This window comes from Bactrocera dorsalis, chromosome 5 (assembly GCF_023373825.1).
Source record: "Bactrocera dorsalis isolate Fly_Bdor chromosome 5, ASM2337382v1, whole genome shotgun sequence".
Classification (NCBI taxonomy): Eukaryota; Metazoa; Arthropoda; class Insecta; order Diptera; family Tephritidae; genus Bactrocera; species Bactrocera dorsalis.
The window spans coordinates 66959191-66981553 of record NC_064307.1 but is presented as its reverse complement, the minus strand read 5'-3'; the positions used below and the strand labels follow the sequence as shown (position 1 = coordinate 66981553).

The 22363-nt window shown below is 36.6% G+C and overlaps 3 protein-coding genes and 1 long non-coding RNA gene across 4 annotated transcripts in view; 3 read left to right on the top strand and 1 right to left on the bottom strand.

The window, feature by feature from the left end:
• The window catches only part of LOC105225920 (mitochondrial import inner membrane translocase subunit TIM14), a 211740-nt gene extending 209043 nt beyond the window's left edge, over positions 1–2697 (top strand). The window contains exons 2-4 of the mRNA XM_049457147.1: positions 2055–2099; positions 2160–2399; positions 2463–2697. Of these exons, the coding sequence (XP_049313104.1) occupies positions 2097–2099; positions 2160–2399; positions 2463–2576 (357 nt within the window). The 5' untranslated portion in view covers positions 2055–2096 and the 3' untranslated portion in view covers positions 2577–2697. The remainder of the gene's footprint in view (positions 1–2054; positions 2100–2159; positions 2400–2462) is intronic.
• A 496-nt stretch (positions 2698–3193) lies between these two features.
• Positions 3194–3979, top strand: LOC109579504 (single-pass membrane and coiled-coil domain-containing protein 4 homolog). Its single transcript, XM_019990143.3, has one exon. The coding sequence runs from the start codon at positions 3235–3237 to the stop codon at positions 3409–3411; it is 177 nt and encodes a 58-aa protein (XP_019845702.1). The 5' UTR covers positions 3194–3234; the 3' UTR covers positions 3412–3979.
• Positions 3980–4673: 694 nt separating this feature from the next.
• On the top strand, positions 4674–6348 carry LOC125778589 (uncharacterized). Its single transcript, XR_007422787.1, has 2 exons — positions 4674–5220; positions 5435–6348. It is a non-coding gene; the product is annotated as an uncharacterized LOC125778589 (long non-coding RNA).
• Positions 6349–6398: 50 nt separating this feature from the next.
• LOC105225921 (glypican-6) overlaps positions 6399–22363 on the bottom strand; it is a 137001-nt gene continuing 121036 nt past the window's right edge. Inside the window, exons 4-8 of the mRNA XM_049456882.1 lie at positions 19567–19723; positions 19199–19465; positions 8848–9443; positions 8610–8779; positions 6399–8537 (exon numbers count right to left, since the gene is read on the bottom strand). Coding sequence (XP_049312839.1) covers positions 8089–8537; positions 8610–8779; positions 8848–9443; positions 19199–19465; positions 19567–19723 — 1639 coding nt within the window. The 3' untranslated portion in view covers positions 6399–8088. The remainder of the gene's footprint in view (positions 8538–8609; positions 8780–8847; positions 9444–19198; positions 19466–19566; positions 19724–22363) is intronic.

Here is a 22363-nt window from a genome sequence, read left to right as displayed (position 1 = left end):
CGTTGACATGGGGACGACAGTTTTGGAGAGGATTTTATCACAGTGTAAACTGTAGAGCAGAGCTTGGTGAAACTGGAATCTACTTGCCAGTAATATTCATATGCGGTTGCTTATGTTTCTAAAATGTAATATTTTTAATAAAACAAAATATAACAATACTTGCAGAGTAACTGTGAAAAATAGTTATGTTTAAGTTACATGAAAATTGTTGATGCCACTTACCCCATAAGCCAGTCGACAGTGTCGCGCAAGTACTCCGGTATACGCTCCAGTTTGACGGCTGTGCGTTGCGTTCAAGTTAAAAAATGTTGTAGATTATGCTGATAAGTTAGGTTGTTCGAACTGGAGGTGCTCAAGCAATAGGGCTTCCGCGCTTACACTTGTGCCTAATGACGTTAAAAACACTTTCTGGTAGGGAGCTGGACCAGCTGCAGCGAGCGATTTATTAAAGGGGTGGGAGCACACACAATATATGTTAAAACTACCACCAATATCACGAGCACTCAGTAGCAGCGCTATGACCTGGGCCACCGATAGCTGGTCGAAATACAACGAAAACATTCACTTGCACACTTATACCGATTTTATATTACTCTTAATTGCTAAAATACTTCTTATATTTCACTTGTTTTCCAAATATAAATAATATTGAATAACGCAAAGAAAATAAATTGTGAAACACTTTTTTCTCACTGTTACTGCAACCACTTTCCTGTTTGTGTCCACTCGCCACTTTTTTCTTATTCGCTCAGTTATCGCTCTGCTTTTGCTTCGCAGCTTATTTCGACACTTTTTGACAATATTTCTTCGTCGCAGTGGAAATTCGAAATTCGTATGCAGAAGATGCCAAAGCAGAAACCATGAAAACGAATGAGATGACCATAAAAGACGTAACGATACGTAAGCAAATAAATGTAAATGTTATTGCACTGCCAAACAGAACTAACAAAAACAATCAACGACTACGTCACACAATACGTACTAGCGCGAGAGAGAAAGCACTATTGTTTATTCAATTCGAATTTATTTGCTGTGTACAACATTTCAGTCCCACCAGTAGCACTATGCGAGGTCAGATGTAAACGCGAAACAGCTGATCGCATGAAAATTATTCATCTACTCGACTTAATAAAGGTACACAGCATACATATGAATGCATCACATTAACGAGTTTTTTACCTTTGTCGTCTTATTTAACCGTGGACAACTGCACACTGATGCCAAATATTCGTGTATCTATTTTTAACTTTGAAGCCCGACGTCAGCACAGACTTTTCCCTGCTCCAAAATTAAGGATTTCGCAAAGAAGCCTTCCAACAAACCACTATTTTCGTTAAAGAAAAGTTAGTTCCACTGCTGGCTTTCCAACTAGACAATTTTTTGATCTCAAGTCTAGTTAGCCATATTTTCTGGAATTCTTTTAGCTTGTTCTTCACCAATTGGCACTATCCTTGATTCGTATTTGCACTGCTTATCAGGAATTATTGCGCATTATTTTTCAACACTTTTTCGCTAAATTATAAATTATAAACCAATTCAAAACATGTTTATGCAATTGGTTCGCAAATGTGTAAGAGTATTTCTTATATTTTAATACACAATTTTAATTCAATTTTTTATAATTCGAAGCTTATCGGCGACACGCAGAAACTTTGCAAACTTCCTTTGCAGAAATTGGCAAAACAACATACGAACACGATACAGAAAGGGAAGGCGATAAAGCAGCATAGTGCTGCCGTATATTCCATAACGCGCACAGGGTGACACGAATTACATTAATGTTTGAAATTTTGATGTACAAGAAAATAAAGATTACTTGCAATTAATAATAATAAAAAGTTAATTAACTTAAGTTTCGCTGCTTCATAATTATATATGATAAATTTTCTTAATTGTATATTCCGTTAAGTGTAATTAGTTAAATAATATTGTCATCTAACAAAATATGGCACTATTGTATTTTCCAAGAATTTCATATCATCATTAACAACAGCTGTTTTTGACATTTGATTGTATAAGAAAAATGTGAAAACAACATCGTAATTTGTGAAACTCTAGAATCATACAGCTGAGGGAATTCAACGTTCTTACATAAAATGGTAAACTCTTTGCATTACTTTAATGCTATTATTTATCCAACAACTTAATTTATTTAACAGGCAAGTTCTATTATTGTTGCCGGTATTGGACTGGCCGCGGTTGGTTTTGCTGGCAAGCACCTCATGCGCCGCATGCCTGCTATGGCCACTAAATTGAATGAGACCATGAAAAACCTACCCAAATTTGATGCGGAAACTTTAGCGAACTCAAAGTACTACAAAGGAGGTTTCGATCCGAAAATGAATAAACGTGAGGCGTCTTTAATCTTGGGCGTGAGTCCCAGCGCGTCTAAATTGAAGGTTAGTTTGTTTGCTGTGTCTGAAACATTTACAATGTTTAATAATATGATTTTTGGTGTATAGATAAAGGATGCGCATAAAAAGATTATGTTACTGAATCATCCTGATCGCGGCGGCTCACCTTATTTGGCGGCGAAGATTAATGAAGCCAAAGATTTCATGGATAACGTTAAATGAGCGTTGTAAATTGGAAGTGTAGAATAAAGTAGTGTTTAAAATTTAGCAATAGTAAAGCAGCAAAATAATTTTAAATTCGTGTTTTGGTTATTTTATAAAAAAATAAAGTCACCAATGTCATAATCTTCGATTTTTTTGTAAAATTTCCCCATTTTTTTCGTAGATTTTCCTCATTTTGTTTTAAATTTCCATAATTTTTTTTTTTTTGTAAATTTTCCATAATTTTTTTTTGTAAAATTTCCCTACAATTTTTGTAAGTGTTCCAAATTTTTGGTAAAATTTCCCTTTTTGTTGTAAAGTTTCCTCAAATTTTTGTAAAATGTCCCCAAAGTTATTGTAAAGGTTCCCCAAGTTTTTTTTTTAATTTTCCCCAATTTTTGGGGCGCCTTGTATTGCGTTGGCAACATTGTTGGCCCCAACTTTCTCCGCTGCCTAAATATGTGTTGACGTAGTCAAATGTCAAAAATCACTCGACAAGTGGTTGGAGCAACAGTTCCGCAGCAAGTGGTTTTACTTTTTTGTTTTTACCACCCAATTTAAACCAACAATTTTACAAGTAAGTACACAAATTAAATCATAATCCATTTTACTTATAAATATAATTTTGTTTATACAGCTTCCCTTGCAAGCGCGCTGCAAGCGGTAATAACACGACACAATGCGTCAACTTCGCGGTAAGGTGAAAGAGACACGCAAGCAGAAGAAGGAGCGTAAACTGGAGAATTTGGAGATACAAAATCAGTTGAAAACCGTTGTAATACCAGCCGTTTGCGTCTTTGCGCTACTCATTGTTGTCTTCGTTTACTTCAAAACACGTCCCGCTGTGGAGTTGTAAATTTAGTGTATATGTACATATATGGGAAATTGTGCGTGTCCAGAAGTGTGTGCCTTCAATGGCGAAAACGAATACTAGCTTAAGCGGCCTGAACAGCAGCAGGCAATGAGAATTTTTAAATATTACTTCAGGAGGAATCCTCAATGACACACACGCACTACCCGCAACTTTTCCGTTTGTTAGAATATGTATGGCGTATATATTTTGGGACTGCGGTGCAAAGTTCGCTAAAAATATCATCCTGAAAATTTTAAATTTATTTTTGAGACTTTACAAATTGCATAGTTATAAAATGTCTGTTCAACCCACCACTTGTTGAGTGTCTACTGCTTTTGTAGCACGTCACAGAAGCCCGTGTTTTGAGGAAAACACCTGTACAAATATAAGACCAGTTGACGCCAGTACTTCTCCTACTTAGTAATAGTTTATATACTTAATACATGTGTAGATTTGTGCGTACATACTATTTATTTAGACTACATATTATTATATATTTTAATATATGTATATATAATGCTGTCTGTTGAAGAAAAACAAATAAATATTTTATATAAATTTTAGATGAAAAGCTTGTTTTTTAGTATGCTCGCAAATACTTTTAATACATCACGTATGTATGTATATAAATACATGTTTATGTGAGATTTATTATAAAGTTAACCAATTGATAAAGTATTATTATACCCTGAACAGGTTATACACGAACGGTCGCTCAGTTTTTGAGATATCGATCTGAAATTATGTAGACGCGCTTTTCTCATGAAGCAGCTGCTCATTTGTCGGAATAATCCATATCGGACCACTATAGCATATAGCTGCCATATAAATTAAACGTTCAAAAACAAGTTGTTGTAAGAAAAAGTTTTTAATATGACAATATATCTTAATGCAATTTGGTTTACATTATTATCCAAAACAAAGGTATAATCTCCGAAAAAAACTTTCAAATCGGACCACTCTAGCATATAGCTGCCATACAAACTGCACGTTCAAAATGTAGCTCTTGTATGGAAAACTTTTTTATTTTAAACGATATTTTCATGAAATTTGGCAAGGATTATTTTCCAAAGCAACAAAACAATTTCCGAAAAAATTTTTCAGATCGGACCACTCTAACATATAGCTGCCATACAAACTGCATGTTCAAAACCAAGCTCTTGTATGAAAAATTGTATATTTGTGTAGGATATTATAGCTTTGGTACTGCTGAAATTAATTTTTGTCATTGTTTTACTTGTTGTTGTATTTTAAAATGCTTTAAGTGTTCAGCAAGCATATGCAAACACACATCTCTAAGTAAAGCCTTATCAAGAGTTCGAAGGTGAGCAACAGTACACACTCACCTCACTCTACTTACCAATTGTAATCTTCAACTTTTTCAGTAATTTTATTAAAATGCCATTTTTTTATTAATTTTGTATACATTTATTTGTTATATTTTAAATTTTCATAATCATCACATTCTCTTCTACATCTTCTCACAAGTGTCAGTTGCATATTCATATACTAAATATATATGTATGTATGTATATCTATAATATGTTCATAAATTAAAGAAGTTGAATTAATGGTTGTATGTATTTAATTTGCATGTAAATATATACTATGCAGCACATGATTTCAGTTAGAGGTCATAACTACAGCTAACACACTGACTTACGCTTACAGCGTAAATGCATGCATAAACTATTATTTACCCGTTATGCTTTACTTTTATGTTTGAATTTTTGAAAATGAAAATATTCGGAAATATTTTTGAAATTTATTTTTTAAACAAAATTATTTCTGTGGCTATGAGTCAGCCTAAAAGTATGCTTTATTTTTGTATTCGAATTTTTCAAAACGATGGTATTCGAAAATATTTTTGAAATTTATTTTTTAAACAACAATACTTCAGTAGGGGCTTGAGTCAGCCTGCTTTAGTTTTATATTCGAATTTTTCAAAACGATGGTATTCGAAAATATTTTTGAAATTAATTTTTTAAACAACAATACTTCAGCAGGGCTTTGTGTCAGCCTAAAGGTATGCTTTAATTTGATATTCGAATTTTCGAAAATGTTTTTGAAATTTATTTTTTAAATAATATTATTTCAGTTTTTGAGTCAGCCTGCTTTAGTTTCATATTCGAATTTTTCAAAACGATGGTATTCGAAAATATTTTTGAAATTAATTTTTTAAACAACAAAAAATGGTATTTTGATATAATTTTTGTTAACTTTAACATTCGAAAAAATATATTTTTTTAATTTTTTAAACAAAAAATATATGCCATATCAAGTTTATTGCATGTGATAACGGAACTTTCCTGACACAAAACGATTTTTATGCACTGAAAATGCTTGGGTCCTTGTAAAAATTGTATGGTTTCTCTATCTTATGCTTATAATTTTACACATATTTTACGTATACTTCACGGTTTCAGCAGGTATAAAAGTATGTTTGTTTGTATTGGTGATATTTTTTTTTCATATTAAAAAATATTATTTTATTAATTATTAATCATGAACGCCAGCAGCGAAATCTTGTTTGAAATAAGTAATTATGTTTTCTCAGTTTTTCGAAAATATTTTTTAAAACCAAAAAACAAAAAATATTTTCAAAGCTCAGAAAAAAGTATTTTCGAAATCAAAAAAAAAATTTATCCACAAAATGTTTTAAAAACAAAAAAAAAAAAAATATTAAAACCAAAAAAAAAATATTCTTTAAAACCAAAAGAATTTTTTTTAAGCAATAAAAAACATTTTTTTGAATTTTTTTGAAATTTTTTTTACCCACAACTTTTTGCATTTTTTTATACAATTTTATGGAGTCACCATGCAAGTATCGCTGTAAAAATAAGTTTTATTAACATTTTCGTATTCTAAGACTTCCCTAAAGTGCCGTTATGCCTATGCTTACATTACTTTTGTTTTCAGTATTGTTTATTTATTTTTTTTACCATTTCAAACGCACGCAGTTGTAAAAACAAAAAAAAAACATATTACGGTTATTTTAATACATAAGTATATCAGTTTTGTTTTTATTAGAAAATGTTTACATATATAAATTATTATAAGCTTATAAGGTAAATACTTCATTAGAGCGCCTAAAATGCTACTACACTTTTCAACACACACATGTCACACAATTTTTTTTCGCAGTTAATAGTAGTTGAAATATAATACAGAAATATGCACTTAACGGACATGCGTTTACAACAAAAATTTTATACGAAAGAAAAAAAATCAAAGCTGCCATAAAATTATGTTTCCTTCACTCACACACATACACAAAGTGGCACACGCAAACAAACGCACACACATACACACATTAGTTAAACATGAATCACCCTCACATACACTCACTCTTACACATATCGCCATTTTGTATGTATTTTTAAGCATAATTGCTGGTACATAAGTATTAATTTAAATTAATTCATTATATAATTTTATGCTTAACGGCTATTGAACTTTTTATAACTGTTTTCTTGTTTTACGTATATAAATGATTTGCTTCGCTTCAAGTTCAATTCATAATTTTCTGCCATACTTATGCTAAACATGTTTGTTCTTGTAATTTTTGTTGTAAATAAGTAGTTATAATACAAGTTTACATAGAAATGCGCCTAAAAGTAGACTTTCACTTGGCATGCACTAACTGCTGTAGTTTTGGAAGATGTTTGTAAATTTTTGAACTTCAATGCTATGATTTTTCCGAGTTACTGATATTTAGTTAGGTGAATATTACTAAAGTGCCTAAAAGTATGCTACTGTAAAACATTGGAAATGCAAAAAATGCAGCATGAAAAACAGAAGGCGGAAATTTAGGGGCATACTCAGACTAATAACTTGCTGAGTTTCGGTATTATACACATTTACATGAAAATGCGCCTAAAAGCAGACCTTGGCTGGGAAAAGTTAAAAAAAATTCAGGACAAACAGCTATAGTGTTGGAAGATATTTGTAATTTTTCACTTCACCACTTGGCTTTTGTACGAATTATTGATATTTAGTTAGGTTGATATATATTACTAAAGCGCCTAAAAGTATGCTACAATGAAACATTGAAAGTACAGAAATGCAACATGCAAACATAAATCGCAAAGTGATGGCCACCCTCTGGCTAATAACCTGCTGGATAGTTTTGTTACAATATAAGTTTATATAGAAATGCGCCTAAAAGTAGACCTAGACTTGGAAAACACCAACAACTGTAGTGTTGGGAGACATTTTCAAGTACTTGAACTACATTGCTAGGCTTTTGTTCGAGTCATTGTTTCATTAGCTAGGTTGTTATTACTATAGCGCCTAAAAGTATGTTACAGTGAAACTTTGAAAATGCAGCAATTGCAGCAAAATTAAAAATAAGATCTTTTAGTGTGTCTTATTTTCACCGGAAATAAAAAAAAACAATTTTTCTTGTTCTAAAACAAGTCACTTTTCCCGCCTGTAAGCATGCTACACATTTTTTTTGTTCTAAAACAAATAATTTTTTTACGCCGGAAAGCATCGTAGACTATTTTCACACCATACTACCTGTGCAGCACAGTTTCTACATACCTGCCAGTGCTGCCACTTAACTCAAAACACAATATATAAATTATAATTCATACAAATTCGACGCGACGCACTCCGACGCCGCACACTGTTTGTCCGTGTCCTTAATACGACTTAAGCAATAGCAACAACAACGCATCACAGCATATCGGCAACAACACCACCAAACCACGCCATATACAATGGCAGCAAATACAATAACAACGCGCGCCGCAAAGTCATTTTAGGCGCCGTCTTCGCGCCCGCATTGCCACTACCGCTCTTCTGCTCATTCAAATCATTATCGTCGTCGGCATCCTCGTCCTCGTCAATGGAGTTCGTATCACCGCCAGCAACGGTATCAATACCCGTACCGGCGCTGCCAGGATATTTGGGACGTGTCGTATGCGAGCTGTCCGTAATGCGACGCTCTTCCACATCTTCCTCATCCTCGTCATCAATATTATTCGCTGGCATAGAGCCCGGACGATCGGTGGGTTTCATATGTGGTGGCGTAAATGGACCGCCGCTCAAGCCAGAGCCCTCATCGTCATCCTCGTCATCGCTGCCGGCGCCAGAGCCAGCACCGCTGCCATAGAGCGCATCGTCTGTAACAGAACGTCATAAAATATGAGTTTATTTGTGGCGCTAAAAAGTATGCAATGTTTTTTTAGACTTACCTTGATCACTCCAGTCCACGTCCTGCCCATTGTACGCATTACGTAGATGGTTGATAACATTCTTCAGGTAGAAAAGTTGTGTGGCAACTTGTGATGTTTGACTCGTAGTGGCCGGATTGCCAGGGAATTCGGGATTGCGGCTCTGTTCGCTGGTCACCGGATGCATATATCTGCAGCGTAAGAGAGTAAAGGTTAAAAATTTGTTTGCTTAGCAATGCTGTGTGTGTGCGCTACCCACCTATCGATCGTGTGTCCGTTCCAGCACATGCCATCAACATCCGAGGACGTGGAGATCTCGTCATTGCTGCAAATCTGATGTGGCAGATTCGACCAGAACTTCTTCGACTCCTTCACGCGCTGTCTAATCTCGCGCACCAACTTATCGAGATTCGGATCGCGTCCATTATCATCGTCGTTTTTGCGATTTTGGTGGTTCTTGCGACGCTGCTTGTCACGTCCACCGCCACGGCCGCCACCATTGCTCGTTGCGCCACCGCCAACACCGGCATCATCATTTGTCTTATCGCCATCCGCGCTCTGCTCGTCCGTGATGGGCTCAGCGGCGCGCCGTTCACGCAATACAATCGCATCGTCAACGTCCGCATCAATGTCCAAGATATCCGATTCGATTTGCTCGGCTGGCACGTCCAGCGTGGCGCGTTTGCGTATGACTTTCGAATCGGAGCTGGTCAAAATTATTGATGACGACTGCACTTGCGGCTGTTGTATGGCGACGGGTTGGCTAAACTTGGGACTGACAGCGCGGCGCGTGCGTCCGATGCTAGGACGTCCGCAGCCCTCGAAAACGCGCGAGGTGATTGATTGACTGGATTCCTGTAGGAGGCGAGAAGGAATATGTGTTCAATGAAATGTTAAAAATTTGAAAAAAATAAGTTTGTGTCAACTGAAAAGTCACCACCCTGACACAGTGATGGCGCTACTGGGATTAAAGCCATACTAAGTTGGTCCAATCTTTCTAAAGACAAGAAATACAGTTGAAGCAAAAACATGGCTTGATGACGAGTTACCGGACTCTGTCCCAGGAAAATCAACCATCAAGGATTGGTATGCTAAGTTTAGACGTGGTGAAATGAGCTCCAAGGACGGTGAACTCATTGGGCGACGTAAAGGGTTTGTTATCGACGAAAATACCAAAAAAGTCCACAAGATAGTTTTGGATGACCGTAAAGTAAAGTTGTTCAAGATAGCAGACACACTAAAGATATCATCGTACACGAATATTTGGATATAAAGAAGCTCTGTGCAAAGTGGGTACCGCGCTAGCTCACTTTTGACCAAAAACAACGACAAGTCAAAGATTCGGAACAGTTTTTGGAGATGTTCAAGCGTAATGAATCTGAGTTTTGGAGTCGATATGGGACAACAGATGAAGTATGGCGCCATTATTTCACTCCGAAGTCCAATCGGTAGTCATCAGCGTGGACACCACACGATGAACTCGCTCCAAAGCGTGGGAAAACGCAACATTCTGCCAGGAAGGTTGTGCTGTCTATATTTTGGGATGCGTATGGAATAATTTTCATGGACTACCTTGAAAGAGGAAGTAGAAGTGACTATTACAGAACGTTATTGGAAAATTTGGAGGACGAAATCGCCGAAAAACGGCCACATTTGAAGAAAAAGAATGTGCTATTTCACGAAGACAATGGCATCGTGTCACAAGCCAGTGAGACTGATGGCAAAAATCCACGAATTGAACTTCGAATCGTTACCGCACCCACGGTATTCTCCAGATCTGGCCACCAGTGACTATTTCCTGTTCTCGGATCTCAGAAGAATGCGCGCTGGAAAGAGTTTTTTAGTCGAACGAAGAAATGATCGCCGAAACTGAGACCTATTTTCAACCGAATGACAAATCGCTATACAAAAATGGTAACGAAAACTTGGTAGGTCGCTCAGTGTATGACCCTATCTTGAATAAAAAAGAAATTTCGACAAAAAATTTATTTTATTAAAGGTTATAGCCTACTTCTAGGCGCGAAACTTTATACTTCATGAGATAACAACTTAATTGACAAGTGAAGTAGCCTGGAATGCTTCAATTGACCTAGTATTATTAAAAATTATATTATTTTTAATATTATAATTATCTCTTGCGCCTAAAAGTAGGCTATAACCTCAAAAAATATTTCCACATATTATAAATAGTTAATGTATACAACGCATGCATGCGCACGAAAATATAAATGAAATATTTTCATTGAAAAATATTGAAAAATATTGAAAATTTACAACAACAACAAAAAAGTGGTATACAATAACAAAACACAGAAAACCACAGCCGCGTCGTTGGTTTCGCCGCAGACATATATGTCTGTGGAAGCGCTAAAAAAGTGTGCATATGAAAGCAACAACTTCGAAAATGTTTACCGTAATATATATACATACATATGTACGCATGTAGCGCTACATCTGCGTAATGTTGTCTACCACAATTCACCTACTTTCAGCGCAAATGACTCGCAATGGCAACAGATTTACCCAACTGCATAATAGAAAATGATAAGCGTACTGTGAAATATGATGAATTACCACTTGATAGCCAACAAATAGAACTACAAAAGTGGCACAGCCATGCACGGTAAGGTATAACGCACAAACGCACACACTTTTCTCAAGCCCAACGCTGCTGATAGAGTGCCATAACGCATCAAGTACTGAGCAAATATGACTGGAGGAGCACTGAAACCCACTTGCAAGCGTAGATATCGACTACAGTACATATACATACATATAAATATATTTACAAGCGCATATCTAATCACTGGCAGCGACGCATTGACACCGCGCCACTGCAAGTTGGCACTCAAAGCGCGCATATCTCACGCTGACACGCATTCTCATAGTTACCGGCATGCCAATTATACGCCGCTAGGTACTTTAAGCATACATATATATGTGTATATGTATGTACTTGTATGTGCCTGTTGGCCGATTGCAGCAAGTTAACCACAAAAGTGGTTTTCAATAGCTGCGTTAGGCGCGTATATCATATTTTCTAGGCGCTGGCGTGTTGACACCTTCCCGGTAGGCCCACGCACACATACACACAAACGAAAGCGCTTGCTGGTGTGTTAACTCAACACTTTGAGTAGCTTTCAGCTACCAATAATCGATTAATATGAGTCCACCGCGTATGTGTGTGTGTTTGTTGCACGCGCTGCCGTGCAATGAAAGTGAAATGCCTGACAACTTAATGGTATCAATTACAGGAAATCAGATAAAAACGCATACGACGGTATATATTTATCACACGACTACTAGGCGTCCATAAATACCATACTCATATACAGCCATAAGTATGTAAGCCTGTGCGATTATGTGTTAATGTGGCAGCTCACTGCATATTAGCTATTGTATGCGGTTGCAGTTTTGTTTGCTTACATTACACCCACTTAACTAGCGGTATCGTATGAATATTTGAAAATATTGTATATAAGCTAATCTGTAGTGTTCGCGTAAGCGGAACAGACATTAGAAGTCATTCAAGGTTCTAGTAGATGTGTTTGAGCATAAAGCTCCTTACTTGTGGTGTGTTTGAAGGGATTTTTGCATACTAAATTATCATTATATCTTTTGTTTGATTTGGTTTAATGTTAATGTAATCAATAATTTTTTCGTTATGATTAATATTTAAAAAATAATCATAATAAAACAGGTTGCAATTTCAATACCAATACCAGTATCTATAGCAATAACAGTACCATTACCAATATCAATACAAATATCAATACCATTCCCCATACTAAAACCAATACCAATACCAGTATCAGTACTAATACCAATACAAATAAAGATACCAAAACCAAAACCAATAAAAATACCATTACCTATCCTAAAACCAATACCAATCCCAATACAAATACCAATACCAGTACCAGTACTAATACCAATACAAATACCATTTCCTAACTATAACCAATATCAATCTCAATTCAAATACCAATACCAGTACCAATACCAAAACCAATGAAAATACCATTACCTATACCTACCAGCACCAGTACTAATCTCAATACAAATATCAATACCAATACCAATCTCAATGCAAATGGCAATCACCAATACCATTACTAATACCAAAAAAAGTACCAATGTCAATATCAATACCAATACAAATAACATTGTCTATACTGAAACGAATATCAATTTCAATATCAGTATGCTAATACGAATCTCAATACAAATGTCAGTACTATTACTATCATCAATATCACTACCAATACTAATACCATTACCATTACCAATATCAATACCAATCTCAATACAAATACCAATACCATTACCATTATTAATATCAATCTCAATATAAATGCCAGTAAATATACTAATACCAATATCATGACTATTACCAATATCATTACTAATACCAGTACCAATACCAATACTATTATTTATACAAATTACAATACCAGTACCAGTATCAATGCAAGTAATAATACTAATAGCAATACCCATTAGCAAACGTTACCAAATCTAATGTCAAAGCATTTGGCCATGCCTACACCTTACCATTTCCAATACCAATACCAATACCTCAATTACATCAATAATTCTAAGAACCAGCAACGACATTTCAATACTAATTACAATACTAATACTTCTAAGGAATCGCAAAACCACTGATTTTCGAAAACCTTTAGAATTAAACTCAACTTCGGTCCCAAATAATGCCTTTCCTACCGGAAGAGAGTGGGAAAAGGTTGAGATTGACAGAGACACAGTGATAAACATCTATAAGCGTGAGTCCAAACTACATAATCGAGGTGTTGCTGGAGTCTTTTCAACAAAATTAGAAACCAGAATCGCCTTCCGACTACCAGACCACCGCAGTATCTTCCAAGCGATCACAGCGATTACAGATTGCCTACCAATTTTTTTAACTTTGGAATCACTATAGTCTCTTGATAAACGAGGAATACACTGCGACCTTAGGTCTATTATGCTCTCTACTAATCAAATAACAATAGTATCTGAGGGTTAAATGAAAGATAGTGAAAAATGTATTGATCTTCTATGGGGTCTAGTATCCTATTTTACGATAACCCTGCAATGAGTTCTAGAATATAGTGATATTCCTAGCTCAGTAAATACTACTCTATTGTAATTCTTAGTACTACTGGGCGAACTAGACAGAGCAGGCACCACACTACCATTAGACGCCGAAAAATAGGTAATTTTTATGCCTCTGGCTCTGGTTGAGATTTAATTGAGAATCGGTAGTTGAGTCTCGGTGGACAAATTCCTAATTTGTTCAACAATCAGGCAAATATGGCATGAATGGAATATGGGCCGCACATGCGGTCCATTAAAATGCAAAAAGGAGTGATATATGAACTCTAATAGGACTGCTTACAGGTCCCTGTATAAATGGCGGATATATCAGCGGCCTAGCGACACCATACAATGACTATTGTGGTAGCTATCAAGAGTTCGAAGGAGTAGAGACTATAGCACATCTTTTATGGCATAAATTTTATTAGAATGCAAGACTTTTTACAGAAAAAAATGTTTCGGAGTTTGCACAAATAAAGATTTTGTATTGAAAGACTTCAGCAGGAGCTCTTGGAGGTTCAGAGAGAACTTTGCTACTGATGAACTTCAGCAGGAATGCTTGGTGGTTCAGAGATCGAAGAAGAAGTGACTACAGAATATTCAGAGAGAACATAATGGTATGAAGACTTTAGATCCGGTGGTTTCACTGTCGGTCTTGTAAAGCTGTAAGATGCGTCCTTCCTACCTACCTACCTACATTTCTCCATCATTAAACAACCTATACAATCTCAATCGCCCACGTAATCTCTCTAAATTCGTAAAGCGAATAAAATTGTTTACAAAATTTACATAATGGCTGTGTTTATTGGTGCAACACCCGTCGTGTTTGCTTTGAAGTACTGATTTATCTGCATACACAACTATTGCTCAAGGTCTCAAGCAAAATAAACTGGTAGTCGCAGTGAGAACTAACCAAATGTTATGCCTTGTTTACCGGTAATAAATTAAGCGGATTTCTATGAATTTTCAATAGGAAAATTTGCTGAAGATAATATTTGCAGATAACCCATTTTCGCGCCAAAAATAATACACAAGTAAACAACGCGAAATAAATAGAGAAATTTAGGGCAATAAATTATGGCATGTGATAGGAAAATAATGGGTGGTTCAAGTAGGGGTACTTTTATCGATAGCTTTTTTTAACAGATCATGACTTATGATTAACATAATTGACCTACTGAGCGTACTATTCCCATGGAGAGTCGATTCGGTGCTCTTCGCAGCAAATCGGACTGACACGTTAGTCATGACGTATGGAACGAGTCGGTTCGTCGAGATCTTAAATTGAAAGCGTCCAGAATACAACTTGTGTAAGAACTGAAGCCGCTCAACCTTCTCAGGCGACATCGCTTAATTCTATTGGATCTTGAAAAGTTCCAAGAAGATCCGGCGTTTTCGAGCCAAACTTTGTTAAGCGATGTGACCCATTTCTGGTTCCATGGGTATGTAAAAAAGCAAAATTGCCGCATGTGAGACGGAGAACAACCTAGAAAGATACCAGAGCCGCCATTTCATTCAAAAAAACAACGGTTTGGTGTGGTTTGTGGGCTGGTGGAATCATCGGTCCATATTTCTTCAAAAATTATGCCCGTGAGAACATGACCGTCAATGGCGACCGCTATCGCGTCATAATAACCGACTATTTGATGCCTAAAATTGAAGCTTGCGATCTCGCCAACATTTGACTTCAACAAGACGTCACCACTTCTCACCCATCGCATCAATCAGTGCATTTATTGAGAGCACACTTCGGTGAGCAGATAATTTCACGTTTTGGGTCGGCCGATTGGCCATCAAGATTGAGTGATATCTCACCGTTAGACTTTTTTCTGTGGAGATATGTAAAGTATAAAGTCTATGCGGACAATCCCACCTCGATTCAGGCCTTGGAGCAAAACAGAACGCGGTCATTCGCCAGTAATCAGTCGAAATGCTCGGACGGGTCATCGAAAATTAGTTTCAACGAGTGGACCATGTGAGACGTAGCTGCGGCCAGCATTTGAAGGAGATATTCTTAAAAAAATAAATGCCAAATATATTTTTTCGAAAGATTATAAATACTTCCCATTAAATTTTAAGTTTTTGTGTTTTTTCTTAAAGTAGGGAACCTCGATATGGATCACCCGACAGAACTGAGCTGTCAAATTGCGGAAAACACCATTCGCCGGCGCGGTGAGGCCATATATTACGCACAGCCAACTGTGCCAGCCGGTGAGCTATTTCTGGTATTTTTTTATTTTGTTTTGTTTATAATTTCACACAAATCAACGTAAAATCAAAAGAAAAGCCGAAAATTGGCGGATCAAAGCGAAGGTGCGAAAAACGGAAATAAACACAAATTGAGGAAAATTCGCCGACAGGCAACCCGAAAAGCGCCGCGCGTCATAAATTTTAGCGCGAATTGGCAGCATGAAATGTAAATTTAATTACAACAAATAAACCAAATAAACAAATTATCAAAGCGCTTAGCCCAAACACACGGCGAAATTATAATAAAATCAGAGAAATGAAAACGCAATAAAAGTAAACAACGCAAACATTCAATAAAACTGAGTAACAACAAGTTCAAATAAATTAAAGTGCAAACGAAACGGAGCAATTTAATTTGCACTGACTCAGCCGCAGTCAATGTGGCAACTACTGCGCGCGAGACGTTGCGAGCAGCTGACACACGTTCGGTTTGTAAACAGAGGCAGGCGGTGTAATAAATTTGCGAAACTTGAAAGCTCGATTGTAGAATTTTAATTAGCAAATGGAGTGTAAACAATGCCTAGCGACTTGAATGTCGAATAACGAATCAAATGGCATGAGCAAAACTTGAGAAATTGAAAATAAGAAGAAGCAAGGAAATTGATTATAGCGCGGCTAAATTTGGCAGATGATGCGTACCAGCCGAGCAGCCATAAATTTAAATGTTAATTAAGCGAAAATCGAAAATATATAAATTGTATTTATACTAATTTCCGTCAGCAACACCAACAACAGCCAAAGCAAACAAAGTTCAAAGCCTCTAAAGACATTAGCAACAGCATCCGCCGCGTTAAAAGCTTTGATTTGCCAGCAGCGACAACACATTGACGACCGTTTGCGTGTGGGCTACTGTATAGACATTAAACTAGCAGGCGCGGCGCACCCGCGGCCAAAACTAATGGGCGCTATATTTGATTAGACAACTGATGCTTGAGTTTTTTGCATGATTTAACTGTTAATATGCGCATGCGCAGCGGAAATTAAAATGAGTTGGAGAGATGTTTATCGATTTGCATGTGAAATCCTTTGAGGAAAATCATTTTGGTGGTGCTTGCTTAGTATAGTGTGGGTAACGAGTGGTTCAAAACAAAATTGCCTGAAATATACCCGAAAAATTATGGAGGGAAGACCGGACCATACTCTTGTAGGACACAAAGTGATGATCTAGTGAATCATACACAGAGCATATTGAAATTATGGAGGGAACACTTCTCCAGTCTGCTGAATGACAGTGAAAGCTCCGTCAAGATCGGGAAGGACCTCTCAGAGCGGTTCGATATCAAACGAGGTTTCAGACAAGGCGACTCTCCATCGCGCGACTTAATCAATCAACTCTTGGAGAAAATAATTCGAGCTGCAGAGCATAAATAGAGAAAGTACAATTGCTCCAAGTTGGTCCTCAGACGACAATCAAGTTTCCGGAATCTTGAAGTGTCTTTCAGATGAAAATCTTTGTGGCCAGGAAAGCGGCTGAGACAGCTAAAACCGCCAAAGGTGTCGGAGCCGAAATGTTTTGCTCAAAGCTGGATCTCAGGTGATCCTTCAAGCTTACGGAATACTGGGGTAGGCGGAAGTCTTTGGTCAGGAAAGTGGCTAAGATAACTAAGATCGCTAAAAGTGTGGGAGCTGAAATGTTTTGTTCGTATACGGATCTCAGGCGTCCCTTCAAGCTTTGGCATACTACAGTATTTTCTAGGCGGAAGTCTTTGTGTCTGAGAAATCTAACAAAGCAAGAAAGGTCGATAGCCAGACGGCAATCTCAAAATCACTAGTGGCTGCATATATACTTGATCCCACAAAGAAATTCCGGCCACCGAAGTAGCTATTGAAGCAGTACAGGAAATATGGAAGTCACTAAAGGCGATGTATAATAATATTTCCTAAAAAACTGTCAGAGTACCGAAGAAGAATACGTATGATTTTTAATCACACGGTCTCGAAAGGACTGCAGAACGTTTGTTGGTCTAATAACTGGCCACTGGCATCACATGCGAGTCGGTTGTGGATAAGTAATGACAATACTTGCAGACAAAGCAGGGAAGTAGGCATGAGAGATAGTCTGGAACACCTCCGACACTTCTGTCTAGCTTTAACTAGAACTCGTCTTAGATAACTAGGAGCTTTCTGGTTCAAGGGATTAGGCGTAGTATCAAAATTGTATAACCTTTCGCGAAAGTACGCTAAAACCCTTAACGTGCCGTATGACGAATACTTCAGCTCCTATGAACTGAACCGCCATCTAGCATTACTAAGCACCAGTAGGTCTATGTATGACGTGACAGTTGGCCTTTATAATGGAACCTAACCTAAATTATTCACCAACTTAAATCAAGCTTAGACGCTTCATTATAAGCTTATAAGTTTCTAAGTAAAATTAGCACTTTAAATGGTTAATAAAAATTCATTAAGCCAAACAGTTAAACTAGTTACATTAATAAAGCGCCCTAAAATCAAAGCTTAAAATTTGTCAATTGCCGCGGGTGTTTATGCTACGGTTTTTATGACCTAACTAAGATCTAAAACCGGTATATAGGCATAAACTATATATAGTTTTCACAAAATTTTATTTAATACGTTGCAAAGTACGACTTTTATAGGCTTCGATTTTAACGATTGCATATGATTTAAATTTTACGACTTTTCTGAATGAATGTTGGGGTTATATTATTTATATTGTCACCTAAAATGCAAAATAACGTAACATCACTTTTCGAAAGTTTATAGGCGAAGGAAAAATTATAGCTCATTGAAACGAAACTTGAGTTTTGGTTATAAACTGGTTATATATGGGTTATATATAGGTTATATATTGGTTATATATGGGTTATAAATTGGTTATCTATAGGTTATATATTGGTTATAAAATGGTTATATATTGGTTATATCTGACAACCGGAGGTTAAAATTCTATGATACATATAAGTATGTAGGATGTTGTAAGCAATAAAATACTCAATTTTGAATTTTTTTGATGATACGGAGTTTTGCATTTCAGGTGACGGTATATACGAGTATGTGCCTATATATATGTACATGTTCATAGAAATATCGAAAATTATTTCTGTTCGAAGCAGTGACGCCACCAGTATTGATTTTCGAAAGGGACTGCTTCCAACATATTTTTTATACTCTTCACAAATTCTTCTAAATTCAAATTAAAATCTTCGGTTGTGATTATGTGAGGTTTTTTGACATTCCACCTCCCCCCTGAAACCCGCTACTGCTTTCAGTCATACTTTTATCGCGCAGTTCATTCAACTCACCTGAAAATTCATAATCGCTTCGGAGATTTTGATATTAATCGGCTCGACAACCATTACAATATTGAATGAGCCCAGCAAGCGTTCGGCAACCTTGTCCATGGCGACGGCGAAATTCTCCCACTCCGTGTCGAATTCGTGCACAAAGTGCAGACAACCCTTGATCACATTGACGCAGTAATTTGTGCACGGTTTTTCCGCATAGCCCTTGCAGGCGCCGCAGTGTTGCATTTTCGTGAGCGCGGCCGTGCAGTCGGCGTTTAGACGTACCTATGGAGAGGTAGAAAAATTTGATTATTTTTTTTTTATTTAATTTTTTTTTTTATAGAGCATTACAAATTATTATTTTTATTGTTTTTGTTGCAACTCACATTCATCATCTTCTTCGACACTTCGGCGGCTGTGTGCAGCGCCTGCCAGTAGGTGCGCGTCGCCACAAAGGAACGTTTGATTTGTACAGCCAATTTGTCGGGCACATCGCCGAACGGTTTCAGTTCTTTCATGTGTTCGCTGACGCATTTTAGGAATCTGAGAAAAAAAAATTATTTTTAATAATAATAATAATAATAATAACAGTAAAAATAATAATAATAATAATATTAATAATAATAATAATAAGAAGAAGAAGAATCCATCGAAGTAGTCTAGGAAAAGCTCGACAAAAACAATTTTCGTAGGATTTGAAACATATTCGGGTCCAAAACATCTTTCTAAAACATGTATGTATTTTCTGGATCCGCTGGTAAAACCCAAAAATATTTTTAAGTGTCGCAATTCAGCGCCTTCGTCCAGATTATTTTCGCAATACCACTTTTGTGTTGTTGTAGCGACAGAATTCTGCTCATTTGTCAGTTCTTGGACGGATCAAAATCCGTGTCCGTTCCGTTTACCTAGACCCGACTTTTGTGGGAATGAAAGTGATGTGTGTATGCGAGTTTGCTAAAACCGGACCTATAGTTGTTTGTTGGATCCAGAGTCCTGAGTCTTTTATAGACTAATTTCACCCCCAAAATTTTTAAATCTAAAGCTCATACATAGTTGGAGCTCGCTAAATCTGAACTTATAGTCGAGAGTTCTTATGAGATATCCGTGTTCTTTTCGGTTTCGTATACTCGAGTGTCGTGGGAAGTGGAGAGTATTCAAATTTGCTAAGACTGGACTTATGATTGTTTTTTCGGCGTCCAGCGTCTTTTATAAGATGATTTCAAAGAGTGTTCTAGCCACAAGGAACTCTTTTTTTATGAGCCTTCGTCTAGAACACTTTCTAAATATCATAATTGGAGCTTGCGAAACCTGACCTTATAGGCTTTCTTAGGCATCGAGAGTTCTTTATGATATGAGTTCTGTTCAGAAATGTTAAAATATAAATTTGATGGTTATTCAAAGAGTCTTCTAGCTATAAGAAACACTGCTGCTATGAAGCTTAATCAATACTATTTGCTGGACACCACTTTTTCCATATTTTAAGCGAAACGTCTTTTACAAGATGATTTCACCTGAAAATTAACTTTCTGAATAACAATTTTTAAATATTTTAGGTTATGTGAGTAATCGAGTTGCCTAAAGTCGTGTTTATAGTCGTTTCTTAGGCATCCAGATTCTTTCACGAGATATTTTTATTCAAAAAATTACAATTTGGGTATCACGTTTTCCATATTTTAGGTTATGAAGGTATTTGAGCTTGCTGAAACCGGACCTATAGTTGTTGCTTAGGCTTCCAGAGTTTTTCCCAAGCTGTTTTCACTTATAATATTATGTTTTGAATATCACATTTTCCATATTTTAGGTTATGAGCGAAATTGAGCTTGCTAAAACCGAACCTATAGTGCTTTCTTGGTCATCCAGAGTCTTTTACTCGAAGATTTTTTCAACATTTCTTTAAATTTTAAATCTATGCTTATTCACCGCGTCGTCAAACACTTTAGATCCCAGCAGGATGCCCTTTAGTTCAAGGATAACAAAGGAAGAGCGAAAGCAGCAATAAAAAAAAGCAAAGATACGTGCTTCACGCTTGCACTTAACCCTTCCGAAAAGCAAAAACAACAATAAAATTAATGTAAAGTAAACAAAAGATGAATTTTAAATCAAAAGCGAGCGCAATAAAGCGTTGATTGTTGGAGCTTTAAGTGAAAACAAAAAGTAAATAAAGATGCAGAGAGTTGCTGAGGCTAGTGTAAGTTAGACACGCTGTATGTATGCTTAAGAGTATGTATTTTTGCTTGTCAGTATGTATATTAAGGTGTGAAAAAGTGCAAGATGCTAACTATGTATGCCTGTTTGTGGGTGTGTGTGTGTGCGTGCAAAATGTTTGCGGCACTTGTAGGGCTGCACTGTACTTGATTGTTGTTGTTTTTGTTGATTTTATTACTGTTGCAGTTCGCATATTTACAACGCCGCCCCCAAAGCTATAAAACTTTGTTGCGAGTATTTAGAGACCGACACAGAGAGAGAGAGTGGGAGGAGGAGAGCTGTGTTGGGACAATACAGGCGGTTTTTATAGCAGTGTTCACTGCATATGTAGTTGTGTGTGTGCGCTTGCCTACGCTGTGTGCTTAAGATCATTTGAACGCGGCTTGTTGGCCCAGTCACCGCGCTTCCGGCCATTTTTCGCTTTTATTTGCTTATGAATGAGGTGTGCTTGGCTACACTTTGTGTTTGTATGTATCTATGTGTATATTTGCAACTAAAAGAGCTTGCCTATATGATAGTGTAAACAATTGTGTGTTATTGCATGCATCTGGTTGTGTTTCTATGAGCCGACGTGTCAACGCGCCTTTTAACAAATTCGTTGTAAATGACTTTTGGCTATTTTGCCGCTGCTTTTCTACATCTTTCACTGCTAGTGGACTTTTGGATGGCTGATAGAGTGGTGAAATTCAAGGAGTTGAACGGATACATATCTATGTATATGAATTCATTCATAAATGCAAACATTTTTATATACAAATGTGGCACATTTATTATAACCTGAACAGGGTCTGTAGACAGACGAAGTCAATATCTGTCAATTACTTCCACAGTTTTTGAGATATCAATCTGAAATTATGTACACGTTCTTTTTTCCATAAGGAAATGTTCATATGTCGGAATTGTTGATATCGGATCACTATAGCATATAGCTGTCATATAAACTGACCAATAAAAATCAAGTTCTTGTGTAGAAACTTG

Bases quoted from the DNA above. Each gene is read 5' to 3' on its own strand.
- LOC109579504 (XM_019990143.3), top strand. From the start codon at position 3,235: ATGCGTCAACTTCGCGGTAAGGTGAAAGAGACACGCAAGCAGAAGAAG.